We start from the raw sequence: 23,536 nt of genomic DNA, 5'->3' as shown, positions 1-23,536 counted from the left end.
CGCCTTCCACTCCCCTGAGCTCCTCAAACAGCTCTGATGAGGGAAAACTGGGGAATTTACCCACAGAAATAAAACAATTACATCTTATATTCCCCCTGAAAAATTCATAACGTTCGCGGGATGCCGCTTGAACACGTTTGAAAGGAACCAGGCAATCCCCGAGAAACACGACTGTGCTAGATTCGTGGCCTCAAAGCGGAGGTTTGGGAATTAAAAAAAAAAAAAACCTCATAATAAACAGATACTGGTGTATTCAGTTATGCTGAGGTGAGTGTGTAGCTCCACAGTGCCACACTGTGGTACCAGGGAAGGACAATACTGTGAAAAATCCATGTCCTTTATTTTTAATCATTTCAAATATACATGGAGCATTTACATCAACAAGGTATAACAAAAGTTACACTGGCTTATACTTTGGCAGCAGCAATAGCTCACACACACGCGTGCACACATAACAGCCAGCGGCATATTCATTCCTCACAATAAAAGCTCACATTTACAGCAAATACAGTATATGGAAATACATTTGGCGTTAATTGTGACTCGCGTGCAGCAGTTTGAGTGCCTTAAAGCATAAACAACGGCACGGCAGCCGGCTCAGCGGGCTGAACCTGGGGCTGATATAATACGTAGGTTTATGTAACTTTTTTTTCTCCAGCAGACCAAATGATAACATAACGGGGAGCACAGTCAACCCTCAGCTGCCTGAGGTCACACTCACCGTCTCCACTTGCTGGCATGAGAGACCACTAATCACCACATATGGACAAGGAGCCGTTTATGAAACACATTTATTACAGCACACCAGGATTATTCCCGGCTCTTTGCTAAACACCTCAGGGAAAACTCTTTGAAATAATTTTACCTTTTCATACACCCGTCTCTTTAAATTTAGAAACACATAAATTAATAAAAACAAAACAAAAAAATAAAAAAAAACCAAATACAATATTCACATTCAAGTTTGTCACCTCGTGCACACTAAACATCTTTTCGATCTATTCATAAAGGGAGTGATCATGGCGATTGTCAGCTGCTGTCCTTATGCAGCGTAGAGCTCAGACAGCCCCGCATCGCAAACTAAGGCACTCGGTTATAGAGCACTTAAAAAGTGTAGACGCCTCGTGTTTTCTCTGTGACTTTAGAGCCACCTTTAAGCAAAGTTCCTGGGACTGTTGGTTCCCAGTCAGTAAATCAGGCCACGTGAATCTGAGGAAATTGTATAGCAAATGTAAAGTTGCTTAGCCTGACGTAGCATTTAGATGAGAAAAAGTATGAAATACATGGATCTGTGTGTGTGTGTTGTGTCCACATTCACCACAGGCTTCAGGAGACACTCCAGACAAGAATCTGGCAAATTCACATTCTGACCCTTCACGCAGGTCTACATGTGCGTTCCACTTTCCCCCTGCTGGTTCCATCAAGCTCACTTTCCCAATCTTTGTCCTCTCAGCTCCTCTTGGAGCATGCGCTCATACTCCTCTCTGCCATGTTGTTCTGCTGATCACACGCTGATCTGCTTCAGCTGTTCATAGGTGAGGAAGAACTGAAAATCGGAGTAAAGGAACTTAAGAAAAAAGAGGAGTGGACTTTGTTTTTTTGGTCAGAATGAGTGGCACCACCGAGTCTCTCTTGTTACTCCAATTTCTGCTGCAAAAGGAACTAATCTCATTAGATCTTTCAGGCCTGGTTGGAGCACAGTGAGTATCTGCCAGCCTTTATTTCCCTGTTCAATCACCTTTAATCCAGTCTTAGCCTTTGATAATGTTCACTCTCCACACCTTTCCCTATTTCCATCACATGCAGCTACTTGCCTCTAATCAGTACCAGTCGGGCAGTAGTTTCACAGAGTTGCATAAAAGAGTTAGCGAGCTTTAAACAAAGCCTTCCTCAGTGAAACAAAGGCAACGAATACATAAGAGAATTTCCTACAGCTTAGAAGGTGTCGCACCACAGAGGATATCTATCTATCAATCTATATATACAGATCACAACATCTGTGTGGAGTTGGAAAGGATACGATGATGTTCCACGGTCCTAGGCGCAGCCAGTTGGGGAAGAAGCCCTTGTAGAGGGCCATGAAGCCTTCAGAGCGCCACGTCTGAAAGAAGAAAACAAACTCTCTTTACTCTCTGATGATCACCCACTCTGCGCATCTATTTACAGGAACTGAAGAATGAGTGAAATTAAGGTCTGATCTGGATATTCAACTTTGCTATGACAGTAATTATGTACCATCAAGAAAAAAAACCCAAAACATACATGACCAACTAATGGAAACGTCTAAACTTCACAGCTGCTGAAAGTCATGAAGATGTCTGCATTTTAAAAAGTTTTAATTACCACAGCTCAATAAAGATGGGCTTTTGCATGAAAAACCAAACCACTAGATCCTGTACTTCCCAGAATGCTCCTCTCTTTTTGCTTAACCGTCTCCCCTGCACTAATTTTCATCAGGGATCATTTTCTCACATTTTACATGTGATACAAATAGAGCACAAAATTAGTTCAGGCCAGTCACAAAGTGACGTTCAGCCTAATTCTCGATCCACTCCAGCTGACAGCCCCGTCGATACTCTCCTACACAATGACAAATCAAATATAAAAGTACAGCATTTAAGCTGCTTCACCTTATCCGCAGTTGCTGCACATCTGCAAGCCACTTTGTACCCTACTCCAAATCAGCCTTCATGCTGAGTCTGAATTTCCATATATGTGCATGAATGAAAGGGCGAGAAGGTCCCAGAACAGACACACAGCACCGTATTATTACTGCAGATGGAAATATCAATCTTCCTTTGAAACATCGATCACATTTGTTTTTAGGGCTGAAGAAGCATCTTGGATGAGAGCTGAAATATCTTCACAAGCTTAAAGCAGTCCAAGTGCCTTCTTTTTCAACACGGTGTCTGTGTTTACATGATGAGAAGACTTGATTCAAAAATCGATGGAGTAACTCTTTACCTAGAGGGCAACAGAATCTAAGCACGTTTCAGGGGTTCTGACTGACCTGCAGCAGACAGTCTAATGTTCCCTGGTACAGCGCTCCTCCTCTCTGGTTCATCATGCGTGTCCGGACCACGTCCACTGGATTTGATGCCAGAGCCCCCGCCAAGCCGCACACAAAGCTGGACCTGTTGACCATAAGGGTAAATGCATTATGTCCCTTAGCTATGTTGCTGGTACTAAAAACAGTCTTTATGGTGGTGTGTACACCACCAGTACAAACAGAAAATATTCTCAGCCTCGTCCAAGTACCCACATGGCATTTGCTGCTATAAAAACAATCACTGAAGTCTCTGGCAGGTACAAACTTGGCGTCGCTGCAGCTCTGAGCAGACATCCTAAAATAACTAAGAGGAATACTGTGAAATGGTTTCCACTGGGAGTGCTGAGTAATCTCTACAATACAGCACAATACCTGTCTGTATAACAGATATTCTGAGGAAGACATTTTTATTTTAAGGATTTTTATGAAAAACAAAAAACAAACCCTTCCTTTCAAACAATGAGCCAAAATCTGTATTTGATCTGTTTTTCTGGCTCGAGTCCACCTGAATGTATTAGAATACGCCTCACTTGCAAGCAATTTCCTGAACGTTATTGCACCACATGACACGATAGCCAAAGAGGAGCCAGTTCAAACTCACAAGAAGTGTGTGTACACGGTGTCCCCCATGTAACCCGACAGGATGAGATGCTTCTTGGTGAGGTCGTAGACTGGAAGCTCCACCCCGACCACGATAGCTGCCCTCTGAGCTGTTAGAGAGACACCCTGATGCGGAGAGAGAAAAGGTCAAAGTTGAGTGCCTGTACTATCTCAATGCTGTATATACTGCTGTCATTTTTTAAGCTTCTCCGCACCTTCCACAGTCCTCTGGTCCCCTCCTCCTGGTAGATATTAATGAAATTGCCCATCATACTGCCCTGGATCACATTTCCCTGAGCTTGCATGCGGATCTGGGAGGACAGAAAGAGGTGAATGTTACGAAGGTGAACTTGAAAAGGGCAAGAGTGCACAAACGATGTGTAACGCTGCAAAGCCACCTTAGGGGAGTGTGTTTTTCTTGGGCTTCTATCGGAATTTAAAAGTTTGCTGGAATTGTTTTTGGCAAGCTCAGTACTCAAAAGTATTTTCCCAATCCCCGTTTCCAAGAACCCTCCAGCCCATCCTTGACTTGTTAGCAAATCAGGCCTGGTTCATTTCTTGGCTCAGTGAAAGGCTTGGCATGCGCAGCTAGTACACAATGTGATCAAAACATAATGTTCCCCAACAGCAGGCCCGTGTATTACCCTGTTAACCCTTAATAGACTGCAGACAGAAGGTCATATGGCTTACAAGGAGTTTAAAAAAAGCCATGCCTAGCCAGGACACAGTCTGAGCACAGACAAGCACTGGCAGTCCTGCACGCATATCATTTACAGAACACTATGCTAAAACTGTGAGGTTTCACTCTATAAATAACACATAATTGAGGTCACAGGGACACCTTGATGCCCTTCATTCCACTTAACAAAAGTTAAGACTTGGGGAAAAAAAGAAGACATTGCTTCCTCAAGACTACAACTCCTTATACAACAGAACAAAAGTGAAAAAGTTGCAGTCTGTATCTGCAAAAAATGGCTCCAGGCTTCACCACAGTTCCAAAAACCTGTCAGACATGTCCTACTGCCATCTGATAAAGAGAACACAAGATCCGAAACGACCTTCATGTGTGTAAATAGTTACCTTAAGCACATCAGTAGGGTTGGCGATGGAGGAGGAGATGACACCGGAGAGAATGCCACACAACACATTAGTCAACAGCGTCTCGTCTGAAAGAGAAGAGCGAGTGGGAGGCAGGCTGTAACTGTGAACAAGCTGCGTTTGATATCGGGCAGCAGTCAGTTTTCAGTGTTTCACTGCAGGCGCTGACTGTTACAAAGAGCTCTCAGATGAGGAAAAGTGAGGATACATGTTTAAGTAGGTCACACACGTGCACATCTGTGCCTCATCTGTGACCTTCAAGAGGAATGTGCACATGTTGCCATAAACAGCAGGCTGAGTGTGTGGTTGTGTGTGCGTTTGTTTCAGACAGAGAAAGAGAAACAGAGACTCACCTTCTGGCCTTTCAACCAGTAGCCTCTTAAAGCTCTGGTATGTGCCAATTTTTATGGTCCCGTAGGAGGCTTGCCGTAGCATGGCAGGGGCAATCCTGCAACAAAGAAAGTTTACTTTCATTACCCAGTTCAGCAGTATCTCTGAAGGTTTTTGGCTAATCTAAAACAGAGCTTCTCTTTCGCGAGTAGAGGAAGAGGATTTGATGTGGCTGTCAGCAAAAAAGGAAGTGTAGCGAAAGAGAGGAAGTGTAAAATTTTCTGAACAAACAGAAACACACAAGGAATTTGTTGAAAAGACTTGTCAGATCTTAATGCAGTTACGTTTGGGAGCCGAGGCTATGGAGACCCCACGTACAACTCTAGCATGCGAGTCCTACTGACCCTGAATACAGAGCTCGGAGCCCCTCCTCTCTTCCGATCCTCATTATAGCGTGCAGCATGCCTCGGTAGCGGATCTCTCGGTACTTGCTATCGCCCACCTGACCTTGTACCTGAAGGCGCGTCTTGGCTAGGTCGATTGGAAAGGTTCCTGCAACACAGAGCATTGTATTAACACTCACGCGACACTGTAAATCATTAATAATCAACAGGAAGTCACGCTGCTCGGCCTAGCCGCATCACTCACCACATTCCGCCGTTACTGAAGCCAACCCGCCGAAAACAAAGGGCTTCCAGTTGACGTTAGACATCTTCTCACGCTAGCACCGAGTGCACTGTTAAAAACCACCGACTACCAGCTGATTAGAGAGGAAGGCAGATGGGTTGGAAGGGGCGGCAATGCTAACAGTCGGGTTACTACCACCAACGTGAAAGCCGTGTTTCAGTCTGGGGAGCCCAGCCCAACAGCCCTCCTCCCCTGCTGAGTTGGAAGGGAACCCCGCCCCCTCTTTCCTACTCTGCTCACTGCCTCCACTGTCCCCGCCTAAATGCCAGCTGCTAGGCAACCGTGTCCAATCGTAGAAAGATGCCCAGAGGCTTTAAAGTAGACGACACTGTTGCTTCTTTTGCAGTCACTCACACTCGAAAATTTTTTTATTTGACTGTATAAAGATCATTTTTAAATATAATAAAACTGGTCTCTAATTTCTCACACTGTAATTAGATTATATTTAGTTTCTGTGTACAAGGAGATTTATTTATTATTTTTATTTTTATTTTTATTTTTATTTTAATGAAACCCATAGTTAAAAATTGAAGACTGTACTGTACTGGGGTTTTGTTTTTTTTTTGGTTGGTTTTACAGCAATGGCAGAACATGGAACCTGGCAAGAGTTCCTGCAAGCTAGGAACACATGCTAGCCATACCAGAGAGATATAACAGCACAGAGGTTTAAGATGCACTTTTAAAAGGAGTCAGATACAAGTTGATGAGTCAGAATTTCACTTCTGTTTGATGCATCTATACTTAGCTAAGTTGTTGAGAATATCCTGAAGTTTTCTGTTGTTTTTGCTGCTGTTTGCTGTTGTCATTGTTTAGCCAGCTAATTGTCATCTGTCTGAAACATGAACATGAAGCAGGATTTCTTTTCTACCTTACCGTTGGCTTAGTAATTATGTGGTTGGTCTCTTGCCACATACATAAAATGTAATTAGTGATGTCCATCTGGGCCACTGTAGAGATGGGACTTTATGCAAGGCTAACACACAAAAACTGACATACAATTCTTTTTTTCTTTTAGAGATTTGCACAAAGAATTTAGTACTAGGTAAAAGTAAATGGTTGTTTGTTGTTGTTGTTATGGTTGCTTGCAGTTGGTTGTGTGTAGTGTGTATGTATTGGTGCCAGTGTTAATGTCCATCATGTCCCGCATGTATTCATCATGGGTACAGAGGGCAGAAGGAAACTCATGTTTATAGTAAACACCGAAACACAGGACAGACAAAATCAGCAGTGAGAAAACCCTAGAAAACACCACAGGGCTTTCATCTACTGTAAACATCTGAGTTTTTATCTGAAACATGGACCTGTCCAACACTCAGTGTGAATACCCAGTGTGTATAGCACACAGGTAAGGTAATGAATCATCTTTTGTGCAGTTGGTACAAAAAAAAAAAATGAATTGGTGGGAAAATTGTTTTTACCAGGCATGAAACTCGTTAATTTCATATCTGAAGTTCGTTATATTAACATGTGACTCTACAGGAACTGATTCACTTTTGGCAAAAGCTTCAAGTGGCTGTTATATACGCTGCTATACACACCACATAACAAATGTTCACTGTCAAACTCAAAGGTCACTAAATTTGTGTTGTTCTTTATCTGCAACACTTAATTTTGTTATGGAACGGCTGTGTGCAGACACGCGGAGGCAAAACTTGAACTCAAAACAGCTTTAATGTTAAACTCAAATATAACATAACTGGAAATATCAAAATAAACTTACACCAGAAGACTGACAGAACACACAGCTAAACGGTAGATCGCGACACGGACACAGAGAAACACAGGGCTTAAATACACAGAGGGAGCAATCGGGGAATGGGTAACAGGAGGGAAACACAGCTGGGGCAAATCAGGCCTAACAAGACAAGGGGAAGCGAAACCAGATACATTAACATCAGACAAGCACCTTCAAAATAAAACAGGAAATATGACACAGACTGAACTAAAGACACAGACTCACACGCACTGCAACAGAGGGAACAGAGACGTGGGACCAGGGCAGACACAGACACTGACTGAACACGGGGATATAGCAGACCGGGGAGACAGCAACTAAGGATTACACAGAGACAAACCATAAGACATAACTCTAACGAAGAAACCAAAGAATAGAAAAGATAAATAATACAATAAACTCAAAACCCTGGGTCAACGACCCAGGCATCCTAACAATTTTTTAGTATCAATGCAGAAACAAAGACTACTTCCTGACATATTGAGTGAGCTTAAGATGACTAAACGCTTTGACATATTCTTGATGAAAGGACAAACATATTCATACTCAAACATATTCATACTCAAACATATGTGTCAGGAGGGTTTTCTCCAAGCATGACATCCCGGTGCATTTCAGACCCAGCAACACGCTCAGACAAAAACTGGTTCACCCGAAAGACAAAACGCCAAAACACAGACTTAGCAATGTGGTGTATGCTGTACAGTGCAGCGAGGAATGCCCAGACCTCTACATTGGAGAGACCAAACAGCCACTTCACAAGCGCATGGCACAACACAGAAGAGCCACCTCCACAGGACAAGACTCAGCTGTCCATCTGCATCTTAAGGATAAAGGACACTCTTTCGAGGATGCCAATGTTCACATTTTGGACAGAGAGGACAGATGGTTTGAAAGAGGAGTGAAAGAAGCCATCTATGTCCACTGTGAGCGACCATCTTTGAACAGAGGCGGTGGTTTACGACACCAACTCTCTGCCATCTATAATCCAGTTTTGAGTTCCCTCCCCAGACGCCTTAACGCCCACTCACATCCTGGGCCATCTGACCTCAGGAATTCGCATGATAAGGTGGGGCCAGGTTTCACAATGAGCTCACCCGAAACTCTGGCTGATTGGGACCCACACCCAGTTTCACACCTTGGCTCAGGCGATTAGAGGATCATCAGGGGGTCCTTTTGTCCCTCTGTGGGGGGATACTCCCACTAGGTTTATATCTGGGACTCTCCACCATTTGACCTTAGAACTGAAGAAGCTTCTCGGATGAGAGGTGAAACGTCTTCAAGTAACTTAAAGAAGTCCAGACGCTTTTCTTTGCAAGCTCCTTTGACTACGATGACCTGGATGACTGAGAACCTTCACAGACATACAGGTGAACTAACTAACTCTTCCATGCACTCTGTGCTGCTACAGGTTAATGTGACATCTGATCTCACTGAGAGAATATTACATTTATTTTACCCATTCAGAACATCTGGAGCTAATGTTTTATTCTGTGTCTAAAGGCAAAAATAAGTTAAAAATTATTAGTTGTTACAGAAGATATTGGATTAAACAAAGAGGATGGAATAAAAAAATAAATACATTTAAAAGATATTAATGGTCATAAACCCAAATTAAGCTGAATTACAGAAATTACTGACATTGTTCTGAGGTCAGTTCCTTGATCAAACTGTCATGGCCATCGATCAACAACCACTGATCAAAGAGCATTAATCATTGATCAAAGACCACCACTACGCCGCTCAAACCAGTGTTTGGTACATCTTTCACTATCTTACAACGCTGTGATTGTAGCCCCCAACTCTCTGTGAATGGCACTCATGTCCACTGATCAGTGGTGTCTGCTCAACAGTCTTTGATCAATGATCTATGGGCTTTGATCAGTGGTTGTTGATCAATGGTCATGACAGTTTTCAGTTATATGTACTGTTTATAGGGTTGGGGAAACCTGCAGTGAGCTGAGACTGAAGAAGTCACTTGGATGAGTGACTAAATGTTTCTCCCACTGAAAGCGTTACATCCAGATGAACAGAATCAATCTTTTGGTTGATGATTAAGCATGCATCAAGACATTTTTTCTTGATGCTTCAGAAATAAGAATAATATTATTTTTCAAATGTTCAAAAACATCTTCAACACTCCCCTCATAGCGTCACAGTATACACAAAAACATTCCAGATTTTCATTCATTTATTAATTCATCCAAAACCTCAGTGAAGACAGTGAGAATGCTTTTTTCTTCAGTTACCAATCTAAGCAGCTTGGAAAGAAAAGCATCGGGTCTCTGTTATGTTTTTTGAAGACGTTTCACCTCTAATCCAATAGACTTCTTCAGTTCTAAGAGAAAATGGTGGAGAGTCACAGATTTTTTAGGCCTTTTGGGAGTGTCCCCAAGAGGGTCATGGACCCCCTATTGATCGTCTGCCACACAAGCCAAGGTGTGAAAACAGGTGTGGGTTACTATCAGCCAAGGTTTCGGGTGAACCCATTGTGAAACATAGCCCCACCCTATCATGTGACTTACTGAGGTCAGAAGTCCCAAGATATGAGTGGGTGTTAAGGCGTCTCAAAACTGGATCATCGATGGCAGACAGCTGGTGTCGTAAGCCACCCCCTCTGTTCAAGGATGGTCATTCAAAGTGGGCGTAGATGACTTCTTTCACTCCTCTTTCAAACCATCTGTCTTCTCTGTCCAAAATGTGAACATTGGCATCCTCGATAGAGTGATCTCTCCACATCCATGTTTTGTCTGTAGAAACCCTCCTTGTATTTAAAATATGTGGTGGTAAGTAGGGCTGGGCCATATCATACCGTTCACGGTAATACCGGTATAATTTTGGGCAACGATAAGAAAATGAAATATCGCAATAGAATATGGGTAAAACGCGCATGCGCAGTGCCTTTGTTTTCATACGCACATGGTGGAAAAAGCATGGCGGCGACGCAGAATGAGAAGGGCCAAAGCGGATCGTTGAATGAAACGGATGAACCAGAATTGGTTTGTAAAAATGCTGCAACTTCAGTGGTGTGGAACTGGTTTAGCTTTCATCCGTCAGATACTCAACAAAGCACTATTTTTGGTAGAGCATGCTAGCGGGCCGTCGTTATTACCGTGTTTTTTGGAAAATACGGCACACTTAAAATCAATCCTTTTTTTTCTGAAAATCGACAGTGCCCCTTATAATCCCGTGTGCCTTATGTTTGAATTCTGGTTGTGTTTACTGACCTCGAAACGATTTTATGTACACGGCGCTCGAAAATCTGTCAAATGTTTTAGTACGACTTTGCTAAGCTACGAACCCGCTTGATGGATTGTCGGAGCATTATGGCTATCGTAGTCAGGAGCCTCGCGGAGTGATACGTACTGTGCTTCAACATAGTATTACGGTATTGTGTGTGTATAACTTCTTTTTAAGTTTTGTTGATATTATACATGGTTATGCTGAGGATATGTCGGCCACTTCCCTCTGGAAATGCCTTTTGGTTAAACCAGGGGTCGGCAACCTGCGGCTCCGGAACCGCATGAGGCTCTTTAGTCCTTAAGTGTGGCTCCGCGTGGTTTGGGAAAATAAATTAGAAGTATTTAGCTGAAGTGTATTTTATTTATGTTAGTTCCTTTTTAACTTGTAGTTTTAGAAATATAAAAATTAAATTAAATTCTATTATTTTTTCATCGCTCAAAATAAGAGTCACACTCGCGGAAGCCAGTATACCTGCAAAAACGCCGTGCATTTATCGAGACTTCGGATCCACATTATGTCAGCAGCTGTTCTCCACCGTGAACTATGTTACAAACAAACACCGCTCACAGATGACAGCTTACAGTCCTGCGTAAAGATAAAAGCCCGATTTGCAGACGCTGTGCGCAGAGAAACATATCACGGTAGACCCAACGATGTTTCCATGAGCATGCTTTTCAGCATCTCTTTATTGACCACTTTTCACACACGGTTGCTGTACGCATACAGCCGGCTGTAGCTTTTCAGCTCACAGCCCGACATATACCAACAACAGCATAGATAGCACAGACGTAAACGCGGCGAGCTTATTGCGGGTCCCGCTCAGGTGCGTCGCCTCTCTTGCAGCGGCGCTGCAGACCACGCCCCGCCACAAACATTAACCAGGTACAATACATATTTAGGCAGAATTTTGCAAATATCTACTTTTTCATTTTTTAGCAGTATAGTGCTTTTTTTCCAGTTATTTTTTAAAAGTCAGGTCAAAGCTCCAAAAGCCCAAAGGCGATATAACAGTTTGTGTTTGCTACATGGATCATTTTAGTTCAGCTGGATGTCTTTCCTTTTGTTATATTTCTTTAAGAGTTCAAAATGTGTTAATTACATAAATAAAATGTAATTTTCTCTGCAGCACTTCAAGGATTTCATAAGCAACACACCTTAGTTGTTCACACAAAGCATAAAGGTAAAAAAAACAATATATACAGTGTTATCTTCATTTTAGATGTCAAAAAGTATTTGTATAAGTCCAAATGGCTCTTTTGGTGTTAACGGTTGCTGACCCCTGGGTTAAACTGTCAGCAAGTAATTTGCATTTGCACTGTTAAATTTTTATATAACTTTAATGCACATAAAACAGCTGCTTGTTTAAGTGAAAATACATTGATGCTTTGTTTTTTTGCACTAATAAAGTTGTGGAGTTGTAAAGTATTTTGTCTAGTGTCAATTATATCGTCAGTCATATCGTTATCGCAAATTTTCAAATGTATATCGTGATAAATATTTTTGGTCATATCGCCCTGCTCTAGTGGTAAGGCAGAGGTCTAACAGTGAGAAAATCTGATCGGGGTGAAGCTGATTCTGTTTTCCAAGGAGCTGTCTTGTTGTAGTCGTTTTCTGACAGTTTCCACTGCCTCAGTTGCAGGTATGCGTGTGAAAAGAGCAACCACATCAAAGGACTCTGTGGATTAAGTGTACGTTTGTGGGTCTTGTTGGTGAAGTCAGTGGACTTTTTGGTGTGATGAGTGATGTTTCCCACAAGGGGTACTAGGATGTTGGGAGGTTTTTGGAAATGTTGTAGGTAGCTCAGTTTATACTGGTAACAATGGGTGTGAGTGAGACTCCTTTGTGGACCTTTGGAAGCCCGTAAATACTTGGTAAAGAATCCCCTGGGCACAGACGGTAATATGTAGGGCGGTCAATGACTTTATCCTTTTTAAGTTGTTCTAGGCAACTGATGACTTTCTTTTTGTAGTTGCTTGTGAAGTCACATTATAAGGTTTCATAGGTGTTGTTGTCACTGAGGAGTGCAGTAACCTTTGTGTGATAATCTGTTGTGCTTAGAACAACAGTGTACCTCCTCTTGTTGGCTGGTAATATGGTGATGTTTTGGTCTTTGCTCAGGGATGTGACGGCCTTCTTTTCTTGTATTGTGAGGTTAGACGGAGGAACTTCTGCACTGGAGAGGGTGGCTGAAACCTTCATTCATTAGTCCAGATGCATTTCTTTCCAAGCTCCTTAGATTACACAGACATATTCAGTTGCAAAGTTACAAACAATAAATGCAGACGTGGCTAAAATAAAATAGCTGATGTGTTTTTATGTCAACGTGTACTCATTCTAACATGTCACGATGCGAATGGTCACTCAAATCACTTTTTTGGGGCCTTTTTCAGCTTTTTATTTTATAGATTTAGTGAAGAAACAACAGGAAAGCGAGAGCAGAGTGAAGACATGCAGCAAAGGCCTGCGGGTCGGACTCGAACCCGGGCCGGCCGCTTTTAACCATATGGCATAAAGGCACCAGGTCAATGCACTGAGCTAAACCGGTGCCTTACTCAAGTCCTTTTTAATCAGAAAACATATCTCTGGTGTCATAATGATTGCTAAAACAGCTGGTGGGCTTTCATCTCTTTTAATAATACTACATTTTCCTCTGGACTTCTTTAAGTTGCTTGAAGATGTTTAACCTCTCATCTAAGAAGTTTCTTCAGTTCTAAGGTCAAATGGTGGAGAGTCCACTCACATCCTGGGCCTTTTGACCTCAGGAAGGGTAGGGTGGGGCTAGGTTTCACAGCGGGTTCACCCGAAACCTTGGCTGATTGTGGCCTACACTCGTTTTCACACCTTTGACTTGTGTGATTAGGTAGAGGATCAACAGGGGGTACAAATCCCTCCTGGGGGACATTTCCCTAGGACTTAAATCTGGGACTCAAGCTTCTCGGATGAGAGGTGAAACATCTTCAAGCAACTTAAAGAAGTCCAGATGCTTTTCTTTCCAAGCGCTTTAGACTTTTTTAAGCACTGTGTAATAATATGTTTTTGAAATCTAACACGTCTTTCTAAATTGAACAACAATTGAACTCCATTATGGTAAAGAACATACACATCACATTAATAGTATCTTTTCAAGTGAACCCTCAAACATGCAGAGAAACAGTTACATAAACCGCATAAAAGAGAAATCCCACAAACCAAACGTAATACAAAGATTCAAATACGAAAAACAAGTAAAATTTCATGTGTCTTTTAGAGACAAAACATGTCAGAACAAGGTTATAGTTTAAAAAGCACCAAAATTCAAAATTTCATGGGTATATTAGTACAGTAACTACCACCTTTTTTACCACGTCCTGGTGCAATTTCATCCCACCACCTGTAGAGGTCAGCAAAACACCACATCGTAACATTTCAGCAAACCCACGGCCTATTGCACAGATTATTGAAAGCACAGAGCAGTTCAGTCTCCTGAGATGTGACCCAATCACTTACACATTTCATATGTGGCAATTAATCCTTGTTTAATGAGTGAACACAGACAGCTGTAAGATTATATATCTGTAAAGCCAATTAAACATGTATGTGTTTAAATTATATTATTAATGTAGCAACCAACCACACAGGGAACCTGCCTATATAGAGCTTTGTATGGATGATGTGTTTGTCTGGATGTGAATGCACTTTGATTGATGATCTGTCATATTTGTCCTTCTGGTCTTAGCCTCCTTTGGAAAACAGTGGGATCATTCTCCCGACTGCAAAAAAATTTATCCGGAGCATATTTATTATGATCATATGCTAGTTGTATTGTTTGATTAATGGGCTGGCTATGGGTCAGTAACCTCAGTATTGCCACCAGTACATTATTAACGACCAAGGAGAAAGAGGAGGCGAGTGCACAGCTCCGAATGCCCAGTTGAGTGTGTGTTCAACGTGCGTGCGGTCGAAGGCTGTGCGCCTCATCGATGAACGGAAATAGATGAATGGAAAAATATTGCACTTTTATCTTAAACCAATAAGCAGTGGGAAGTGTGGCGCGGGTAAAAATGACCACATTTAATGTGGTGATTTGTCAAAAGCGGCATGAAAACGGGCCTGCAATAGAAGAGAGTGAGATATATCTGTGTTTAGCAACATGGACTTGTGTTATTTAGCACAAGGTAGTAAAAATAGTCCTAAATTACTCTGACAAATTAGCTTTACTTGTGTAAGAATGAACATGAAAGTGCATGTATTATATATGTATTACTGATGCAAACTCATCACATTGTAAATACACATCCGTACAGGAGCCGGTTTATCCTCTGGCACAAAGTGCATTGTAATGTTATTGTGTCAGTTTAATAGGAAGCTCTTGTTTTCTACTTGCTGTGAGTGACTGCAAAAACATCAAACTAATGTTACTGTGTATCACTCGACTGATGACTGGTAATCTCTGCAGAAGAATGTGCATGTATATTACTTTAATGTGACAGTGAGCTAATGTGACTTGTGGTTACAAGACAGTACAGTACAGTGTGTGATCAAGGATGCATGCAGAGCCCAGTGAAAGAATGTGAACTATATGTGCTGCCCTAAGGGAGCAGCACTCTATTTTTTCAGATTTTAACTTATTCACTGTTGATTTGTTGTCAATGATTAGAGGACTGATGCTGCTTTAAACATTTAATTTAATCCACATTTATTCATATAGTACCAAAAATCACAACAATAGTCTCTTCAAGGTGCTTTATATTGTAAGTTAAAGACCCTTCAATAATACAGAGAAAACCCCAGAAATCAGACGACCCTCTATGAGCAAGCACTCGGTGACAGTGGGAAGGAAAAACTCCATTTTAACAGGAAGAAATCTCCGGCAGAACCAGGCTCAGGTTGGGGTCAGAAAAGGAAGACAGGATAAAAGACATGCTGTGGAAGAGAGACAGAGATTAATAACAAGTATGATTCAGTGCAGAGATGTCTATTAACACATTGTGAGTGAGAAAGGTGACTAAATAAGAAGAAAAACTCATTGCATCATGGGAAGCCCCCAACAGCCTATGGTTCAGGGTCACCTGATCCAGCCCTAATTATATGCTTTATCAGCTGTACGTTAGTGCCAGGTTCACCAAACTGGCATTAAAATCAAGTCAGCCCCCAAAGACTCCCATATTCCTTTAAACACAGAGACATTTACAGGTTTTCAAAGAGTGTTTACAACTGTTTACATTTTTCATACATTTTTCATAGTTAATCTCTGCCTCCTGACATCTGACCCACATTAAACTCATGGACTGAACATACACACACCCACAACCACCTACACACACACACAATGGACAACTGTACCCTCAAACACACAATAATAACATGGACTGAACCACCACTCACAACCACCAGCACTTTATATAGCCTCTGTAGAAATTATCCACATGTCTCACTTATCTTAACTGCACTACTTTGGGCCCCACTTTGGGCCCCAGGAAGACTAGCAACCACTGTTGTGGAAGCTAATGGGGTTCCTTATAAATAAACAAACAAATAAACAAATAAATAAACTACTGTATAGTTCTGTGTAAATAATCATTCTGTACATACAATAATTTTTAATCCTACAACTGTTTATAACTTGCATAGTTCACATATCTGTATAACTGTATATCTCAGATTTCTGTATAGTTTTTTATTTCATATTTATATCCTGTTCATAGCTTGTACTCACTACAGCCTGTACATACTTATAGTTATAGAATATTCATAACATACCGTGTACATTATAACATACCATAATAGACCCATTTCTGTAATATACTTACATATCTATATTATTGCTAATATATATTGTAATATATCTATATCATGGCTAAAGCACTTCTGGATGGATGCAAACTGGATTTCGTTGCCTTGTACTTGTGACATGTGTAATGACAATAAAGTTGAATTCTATTCTATTCTATGTCAGCATTTACAACCACATAACACACAATTTTTTATATAAAATTTACTGAAACTTAAGTTTACTGCACTGAAATGGACCTTCATTAAGACTTTGTGGTTTTAATACCTTTTGGAGCATTTTAATACAGTTATCTGACAAATATACTGATTTATTCAGCAGTGAATCTGAAATCTGTGCTCTACTTTTGGTGTGGGAAATTCTAGTTTGTTTGGGGTTTTTTTGTATGACTAATTAACAGTTATCAGTTTCACCTATAAAGTCTTCAGACACACCTTGGTAACCAAGCTTGCAAGTACTCAAATACATATACATGGCCGTAGAGTCCAGGTTGGAAAAATGAAGCCAGTAATTAAACCTGGAACCACGGGTCAGTCGTGGGATATAACATGTTCATCAAGGAGCTTTAGAAGTGACGTTTACATTTTAAGGTTTAGGAGTTTTCTGTTTCATTCTAAGATGAATGAGCTCAGCTGCTCTGGGTTAGTGGGAGAACACTGCTGGTGTGAAACAGGTGTAAGTCCTGAGGGGCATGTTAAGGCAGAGGGTGCCTTTTGTTTTTGAAGGAATCACATAATCACATGTCCTGCTTAGATGAATGCTGTCTTGTGTGGACATGCATGTTTCACATTTCAATAGAATCAGCTCAGCGTCATCCTTGTTCTCATGAAAATGTTCCTCCGATGAAATGTCAGACATTTCTACTGGATTTCATTTTCCAGTTTCCGAGGAACTGGAATGACTTTGAGAGGGGGGTTGGGAAAGCAATCTCTAGGACTAATCGCGTCTAGGAGATTGCTTTGCACAAATTGTTAATTTCTCGTAGCAATTAGTATGTAATTTTTTAGTACAGCATTAAACTGAACCCACTAACATGACAGTTATTAGGTTTCGCTGCTAAAATGATATTTGCAGAGATAATCAGTACAAGGTGAGGAGACACGATCAGTGCCTTACCCACAAACACACTGGTGCTGTTTGTGTCCCCTTCTTTGTGGTGTATTTTTATGCCAACCTCAGGGCAGCATTGAACTTAATGGAAAGCGAAGGCTTGTCCACTATGTTTAGTGTGTGTGTGTGTGTGTGTGTGTGTGTGTCCTACTTGTTCTGCATGCTCCCTCTCACTGTGCTCCTCATTCCCTGCAGCTCTGACAGCGTGGACTCATCGCAGCGACATGCTGCACTGTGATTGGCTGAATGCGAGCTGTAGCCTGGCCCTTTCTCCAATTCAGTGGTGAGGTTATAGTGATGCAAAAACTTTTTATTTTTTTCCCTCTAGACCTGTATTTTTATTTCCACAAATCTATTCTTTGAATTTGTATTCACACACCAAATATGGAATTTGACATAATGGCAAATCCCTGTGAATCACTGTTATTCATCCTGCTGTCGTACTATTTATGCGGGTTCAACTGTGTCCTCCTGTCGCTTGTGTGGGCAGTTTTTTCACGTGTGTCTCTAAGTGTTGTTGTGTTGTGTTTCATGGTCACTGCCCTGTCAGCACCATTTTCTTGTCAAGGTCTGAAAAGAGCTGAAGGTGGAGATTTTCTCACTGACAGAAAACACTCCAGAAATATTAGAAACAGACAAATGAAGCTCAACTTTGCCAAGGTCTAACCTCAGTAAGACTATTTAATCTAACTTGATCTGGTCGTGGTAAAAGAGTTTCTTCTTCTTCAAAGAAGAAGGTGTACAGAGAAAGTGGGCTCAGCATTTAGTGAAGTGGATGTGAATGATGTGCATGGAAGGGACTACAGGTCTAAATGGGCAAATACCACAAAGTTATTTTGTTAGAATCTGATCAAAAACTGTGACGGCTTTAATCCAGCTGAGCTTTACTTTATAAATGTTTTGATATCTGAAACAATAAGAGGTAAATGTGACTGACAGCGTGTAGAATTACCAATAGGATGGTCAATGATCAGCTGTCAGATGAAATTGACAGGTTGAACCTGGGTATATTAGTGCATGTTTGACCTGCTTTTGGTGTGGAGGATGCATGTCTGTACCTGTTTGAGCTTTTCTGGTTGCACTGTTTTTCGTCCACAACACTTGTGTGCTAGATTACTTTGTGATTCACTTCAGGTCTTAAACAAAAACCTTGTTTGAACTTTTTAATGAAAGAGAAGAGTGTGTGACCTATGCCTTCTGGTTGCTGGGCTGGCAGGTTGTCTCTGTATGTTTGTTTGTTTTGTACTGGGAGTGCTCAGTATGTATGGTTGGGTTGCCAGTTATTGGGAAATGCCTTGGCCCAGTTTTCCCAGTGTAAAGGCACTCTCCTTGCTTCCTTTGAAGAATAACTCCCCCCAGACTGTCTGTTGTAACTCTTCATCAGTAAATCTCATAGTTCAGTCAGACTACCTGGTTAAAAAGTCAGTGTTGTTTAATTTGGTTAATTCAGTTCATTTCAAATTAAATATTTCATTGTTTTTCTATGATTTAATCTCCTGTTATCTGAAGTTCTCTCCTCCTGCTATGTATAGTAGCGTTGCTCTTTTGAGCTTTGCTGGGTTGCTTTTGTGGTGGTGGGGTGGACACGGTACACAGATTTTGTTCCCACAGAATTTCCAACACGTTCTCACTCCCAAAGCGTAACATTTTACGCTAGGTGACAAATCGTCAACATATTACGTTTTCGGCTACCCACCACGTTCCTAAATGACGACCTCGAAAAAAAAAATGAGGAAATATGAGAACCGTATGGACTCAATCTACACATGTTCGCTCTTTTTCTTCAAATCGCTTAGAAACACGCTATTTAACATCATTTAAGTCCTCTTTAAGGTGAGGAAAAAGGTTAGGTTTAGGGCTGGAATACAGGGCTGGAACGTCTATTACCGCGGGAGCGTCATTGCACTGGATTTCAGCCATAACCTGCCGCGTACCAAAAGAACGGCGAAAGTCTCCTTTTGCGTTCCTCAGGAACGCCGCGGGACGTGACAAAACGTCGCCATGTTACGCCTCGGGAGTGAGAACGGGCTGGAATTTCTGTGGTTGTGAGGTTGTTGGCCAGGTGTTGGACACTCCCTAATTTCATCAGTCATTAGTGCATAACAAACACAAAGAACAAGGGCTGAGCTGCTTTGGTGGTGATAAGGTCTCAGTGGCCTAGTCAGTGGTTGCTAAGGAAAAATGCTTTTTTAGGATCTGTTGCCAAGTTGTTCCTGGAGGTGGATGTTACCAAGTGAAGTGGGTCATAAAGAAGGTGCTGCAGCAGCAGCAAAATCTCCATGTGGTTGCTCTGATTGCTGGCACATTGCTACAGGCGCGTAGTTTGTGGACAAGTTGCCATCTTCCATGCAAAAAAATGCCAACAACGACAACCCGCTTAGAACCTACAGCAAGTGCGTGGTGGTTTTCAGCGCAGCACCGTATATACCTTATGTACAGAATATACACTTTTCTCTTGTGGCTGTGGTTATCAGGAGTCACTGAGTCTCTAGTCTTGCATTAACGAGGATCTGGCTAACTGCATCAGTTTCATAGGGACCACGAGCAATAACTCACAGCTGGCTAAGAAATACACATTTTTTGCTTTGCAACTAGTGGTTGTCATATGGTTGCTCACTGGTCTCCTGCCTTGTCTGACTGAATTGGTCAGACAAGCTCTGGGAGAGACGTCGCCACTTTCAGGGATTTAAATAAAGCTGCTGGGTTAGAATATGGGTCACAAGTCACCAAAACGTGTGGTTTCTTTTCATATCTTTGCTTTTCCTCAGTGCATATAGGATTCAAGTAGTCTTGGCTTAAGACAGGTGAAAAAAAACTGTTGTCCTATAGTGTTGTCCACTATTGGACGTTGCAATGGAGTAATGTTTTTCCTGTCATGTTATTTCCTGTCACATGACTGAAAACCACAGATAAGCCATTGTAAGGAGCCATTTTCGAGGTCCATTACCAACAGTTTAGGAACAGTAGCAGCAGTACTACCAGTAGTCACGTTAGCTGCATAACGATTTCAACCATTGAGTGATCTTGTTGTGAAACACTTTAAAAATGCCATTCCCTGCCGTAATGCATCATATGTAATAGAGCAGCTGATGAAAACGGTGAGGCGGCTGCATTAACAGGTGGCTATGCTCTGTCACATCACAGGATCAGGGACAATGGGTGTGGTGTCCTCGGCTCTAAGGACAGTGCTTTTGATCAGGGATTATTTGTCTTCGTGTTCTAGAAGATTTGAGGGTGAGGTCTCAGACTTGCGTGATTTCAAGTGTGCCACTTCTGTTAAAAAAGGGCATGTGAAAGCAAATTGTTTCATAGAAAAACAAAATAAGTCAATGTGAAATCTGCTGCATTAGTGGTTTCACTTACAAGTGTGGTTTCTGGCTTATTTTTTGTTTCTGAAGCCTGTGCAGAACTCCCCTCTGATGCTGCTGACTCACTTTCTGTATAAGATGTTTTATTTCTTTGACAGAAAATCTTCTTTGAGATGACGCCTACTGGAATCTTGAGGGACTCTGGTGCTGTAAGGATGTTTATTCACATGTTAGTAATCCCTTTTGTCAGAGAGAAGTCCAATACTGGTGATTCAGGGTATGGGGTTGGGATTGTCTGTTCCATTGAATGGGGTGCATCTGGTTCAGGGGAAAGTGTGTAACAGCGCGTCCTGCGTTGACCGTTAAAGAGTTGAGCTACGAAGGAAAGTTGGTAAGCTAGGGTGAACATTTAGCTGGATGCTCCTTCAGCGACAGTTATAAATCCCGTCCCTTAGAAAAAAAAATTGCACGAGTTGAGTGTGAAGAGACCTTCCTAGAAATGTTTGCAGTTTGTGCTGTGATGCAAGCTAGGGCATGTGCAATTTGAGAATCCAGATGAAGCAAGTGTGAAGGGAGAACCAACTTCCTCTTCTGTGTTTGTGAGTACGTCTACTTCCTTACAATGGTCTACTGGTATTCCCTAAGGTTTGGGAAGTTCAGTTTTCCTTGTGGTGGACTGCCAGCCTAGCGTTTCTGTGTCAGAGTGTTCAGCCTGTCGTTGTTGCAGGCTTGCATGGTGGGTTCTGATTGGGGGAATCAGGCAGCACTTTATGTACAGTTAAAAAACACTGAAACTCTTTGATAGTCAGGCACTTTGTTCAGCCACCTGCAAGTAACGTGTTGCTGCTAATAAACAGCTTTCCAAGTTTGTTTGGTGACACACCTTCACAAACTCGCATTTTTCAACACAATAGAGGTCGGAAGGCCAAATCAAACAATCAAATAGTGCCTTCACTGGGTGTCGGCTGACAGGTGTAATCATTTGTATGCACGCCTCCAGGTATGTTACTCTTAATACAATCAGGGTGAGGTGTGGCCACAACAAACTGAGCTGTTTGTTGTAGAATGGTTTCCTGTGCCAAGAACAAAAAGGAGCTGATGCGATTGTTATGCCTGGCCTGGTCACCCCATGTCTTCTCATCCTGCAGCTGTTGTGTGTAAGCAGGGTGGTGCTAAGGTTGAGGTAGTTTTGTTTTACGCTGGGAGTTTACTTACTTCGTCTGCGTTTTGTTGTCCCCAACTTTGCGGGAGGGGATGTGACGGCCCCGCCAATTTTGTCTGCTGGGTCAGCAGATTGTCTATGTTTTGTGTTGCAGGTGCTGCAGTAGATGATGTTGGATCATCAGGGATCGGGAACACTCTGGAGCCCAGTGTTCCCAGTATAAAAACACACTCCATGTGCTCCCTCAGAAGAAAACTCTGCGTGCACTGCATGTCCTGTATATCAGTTTTAGCTTTCAATCAAGCTACATCCCACTCGCAGCGCTAACACACATGCCAACACTTCTGACTTGCTCACTGACATTTCTCTGATAACTTTAGTTAGATTCAGTAATTTCAAATAAAAGATTTTGTTATTTTGTTTGAGCTATGGTGTCACTTCCCACTGTCTTTCATGTCTTTCAAGCCATGAATTACACAAATACATTAACTTGAATTATTACGATATAAATTAGCGACTAATATTCCAAGTAGGTTTTTAGGTTTTGCAATCAACCTGCAAAAAAGTGAAAATCCATTAATTCAGAATTCCTCTGATTTCTTAAATATCTTTAAGTTTCCTTCTAAGCAGTATCCTAAATGTGTGTTTCAGCTGTGGAAATAAAAATAGGTAGTGTTCAGGTGTCTGTGTTTAAGGAAGGAAAACCGTATTCTGATACTTTTTTGTATTTTTTCTTATTCATGTCATCTTAATTGATTTTTCCCCTAATCAATGAGAGTGGGCACACAAGCTAAACACTGTTAAGGCTACGGTTAATGAAATATGACTCTGCAGTACATGCAGCGTATAATAAATGAAGCACAATGTCCTGGCAGGCCACAGAGTCAAGCTAAACTATAAATCACTCCAGATCAGCCAATCTCAGTGCTAGCTCACATGAGCTGACGTCTCAGCTGATACGTCTGTGCATCCATATGAGCCGTGCTATTTACGAGATTTGCCCATTTCAGCCTGCACACTGTTGTTGCTGCCACCTCAAGCTGCTTTGCAACCCACTTCCTTCCTTTTTAGGCAATGCTGTTTCTTGCTTACATAATCAGTGTTATGGCCAATCCCACTGATGCTTGTTCTTCCTGCCTTCAGGCTGTATTATCATGGAAGGATTGGGTCGTGTGGCCTACCACAACCAAACTATACTGCATATATAATTACTGCAGATAGAATAACAGGCATATTTTGACTAGTGTGGTCCTAGTTTTGAGTTGACTGATCCTTCTACCAACTTTACTGTGTGAGTTTTGGACATTTCCACTACAGTGTTTAGAGAAAGTGGTTATTGGTCAGTTCTTATTCCTACAGCTAGTACATGGAGTTGCTGTATTTTTATTTCATTTCATTACATTTGTCAGTGTGCACTGTGTGCTTGACTTATACAGAAGTTTGC

At 41.7% G+C, this 23,536-nt stretch overlaps 1 protein-coding gene across 1 annotated transcript; it reads right to left on the bottom strand.

Annotated features, from left to right (window-relative positions):
• Nucleotides 1-319: 319 nt before the first annotated feature.
• LOC102780096 (kidney mitochondrial carrier protein 1) lies at nucleotides 320-6,001 on the bottom strand. The gene is made up of 9 exons (XM_006786966.3): nucleotides 5,726-6,001; nucleotides 5,482-5,629; nucleotides 5,101-5,195; nucleotides 4,730-4,815; nucleotides 3,865-3,960; nucleotides 3,651-3,775; nucleotides 3,011-3,134; nucleotides 2,021-2,101; nucleotides 320-1,546 (listed from the first exon to the last, which is right to left on the bottom strand). The coding sequence occupies exons 1-9, from the start codon at nucleotides 5,787-5,789 to the stop codon at nucleotides 1,505-1,507; spliced, it is 861 nt and encodes a 286-aa protein (XP_006787029.1). The 5' UTR covers nucleotides 5,790-6,001; the 3' UTR covers nucleotides 320-1,504.
• Nucleotides 6,002-23,536: the final 17,535 nt, after the last annotated feature.

Source organism: Neolamprologus brichardi, chromosome 18 (genome assembly GCF_056152115.1).
Source record: "Neolamprologus brichardi isolate AB-2024 chromosome 18, ASM5615211v1, whole genome shotgun sequence".
Classification (NCBI taxonomy): domain Eukaryota; kingdom Metazoa; phylum Chordata; class Actinopteri; order Cichliformes; family Cichlidae; genus Neolamprologus; species Neolamprologus brichardi.
The sequence above is the reverse complement of the archived record's forward strand: the minus strand, read 5'-3'. Positions and strand labels throughout refer to the sequence as shown.

What these genes read in the sequence shown, in the direction of transcription:
- LOC102780096 (XM_006786966.3), bottom strand. Translation starts at nt 5,789, where the DNA reads ATGTCTAACGTCAACTGGAAGCCCTTTGTTTTCGGCGGGTTGGCTTCA. An exon ending in CTCCGAGCTCTGTATTCAGG is followed by an intron (nt 5,196 to 5,481) that starts GTCAGTAGGACT and finishes TCTTTGTTGCAG; the next exon opens with GATTGCCCCTGCCATGCTAC. An exon ending in TAGGACCGTGGAACATCATC is followed by an intron (nt 1,547 to 2,020) that starts GTATCCTTTCCA and finishes TCCGATTTTCAG; the next exon opens with TTCTTCCTCACCTATGAACA.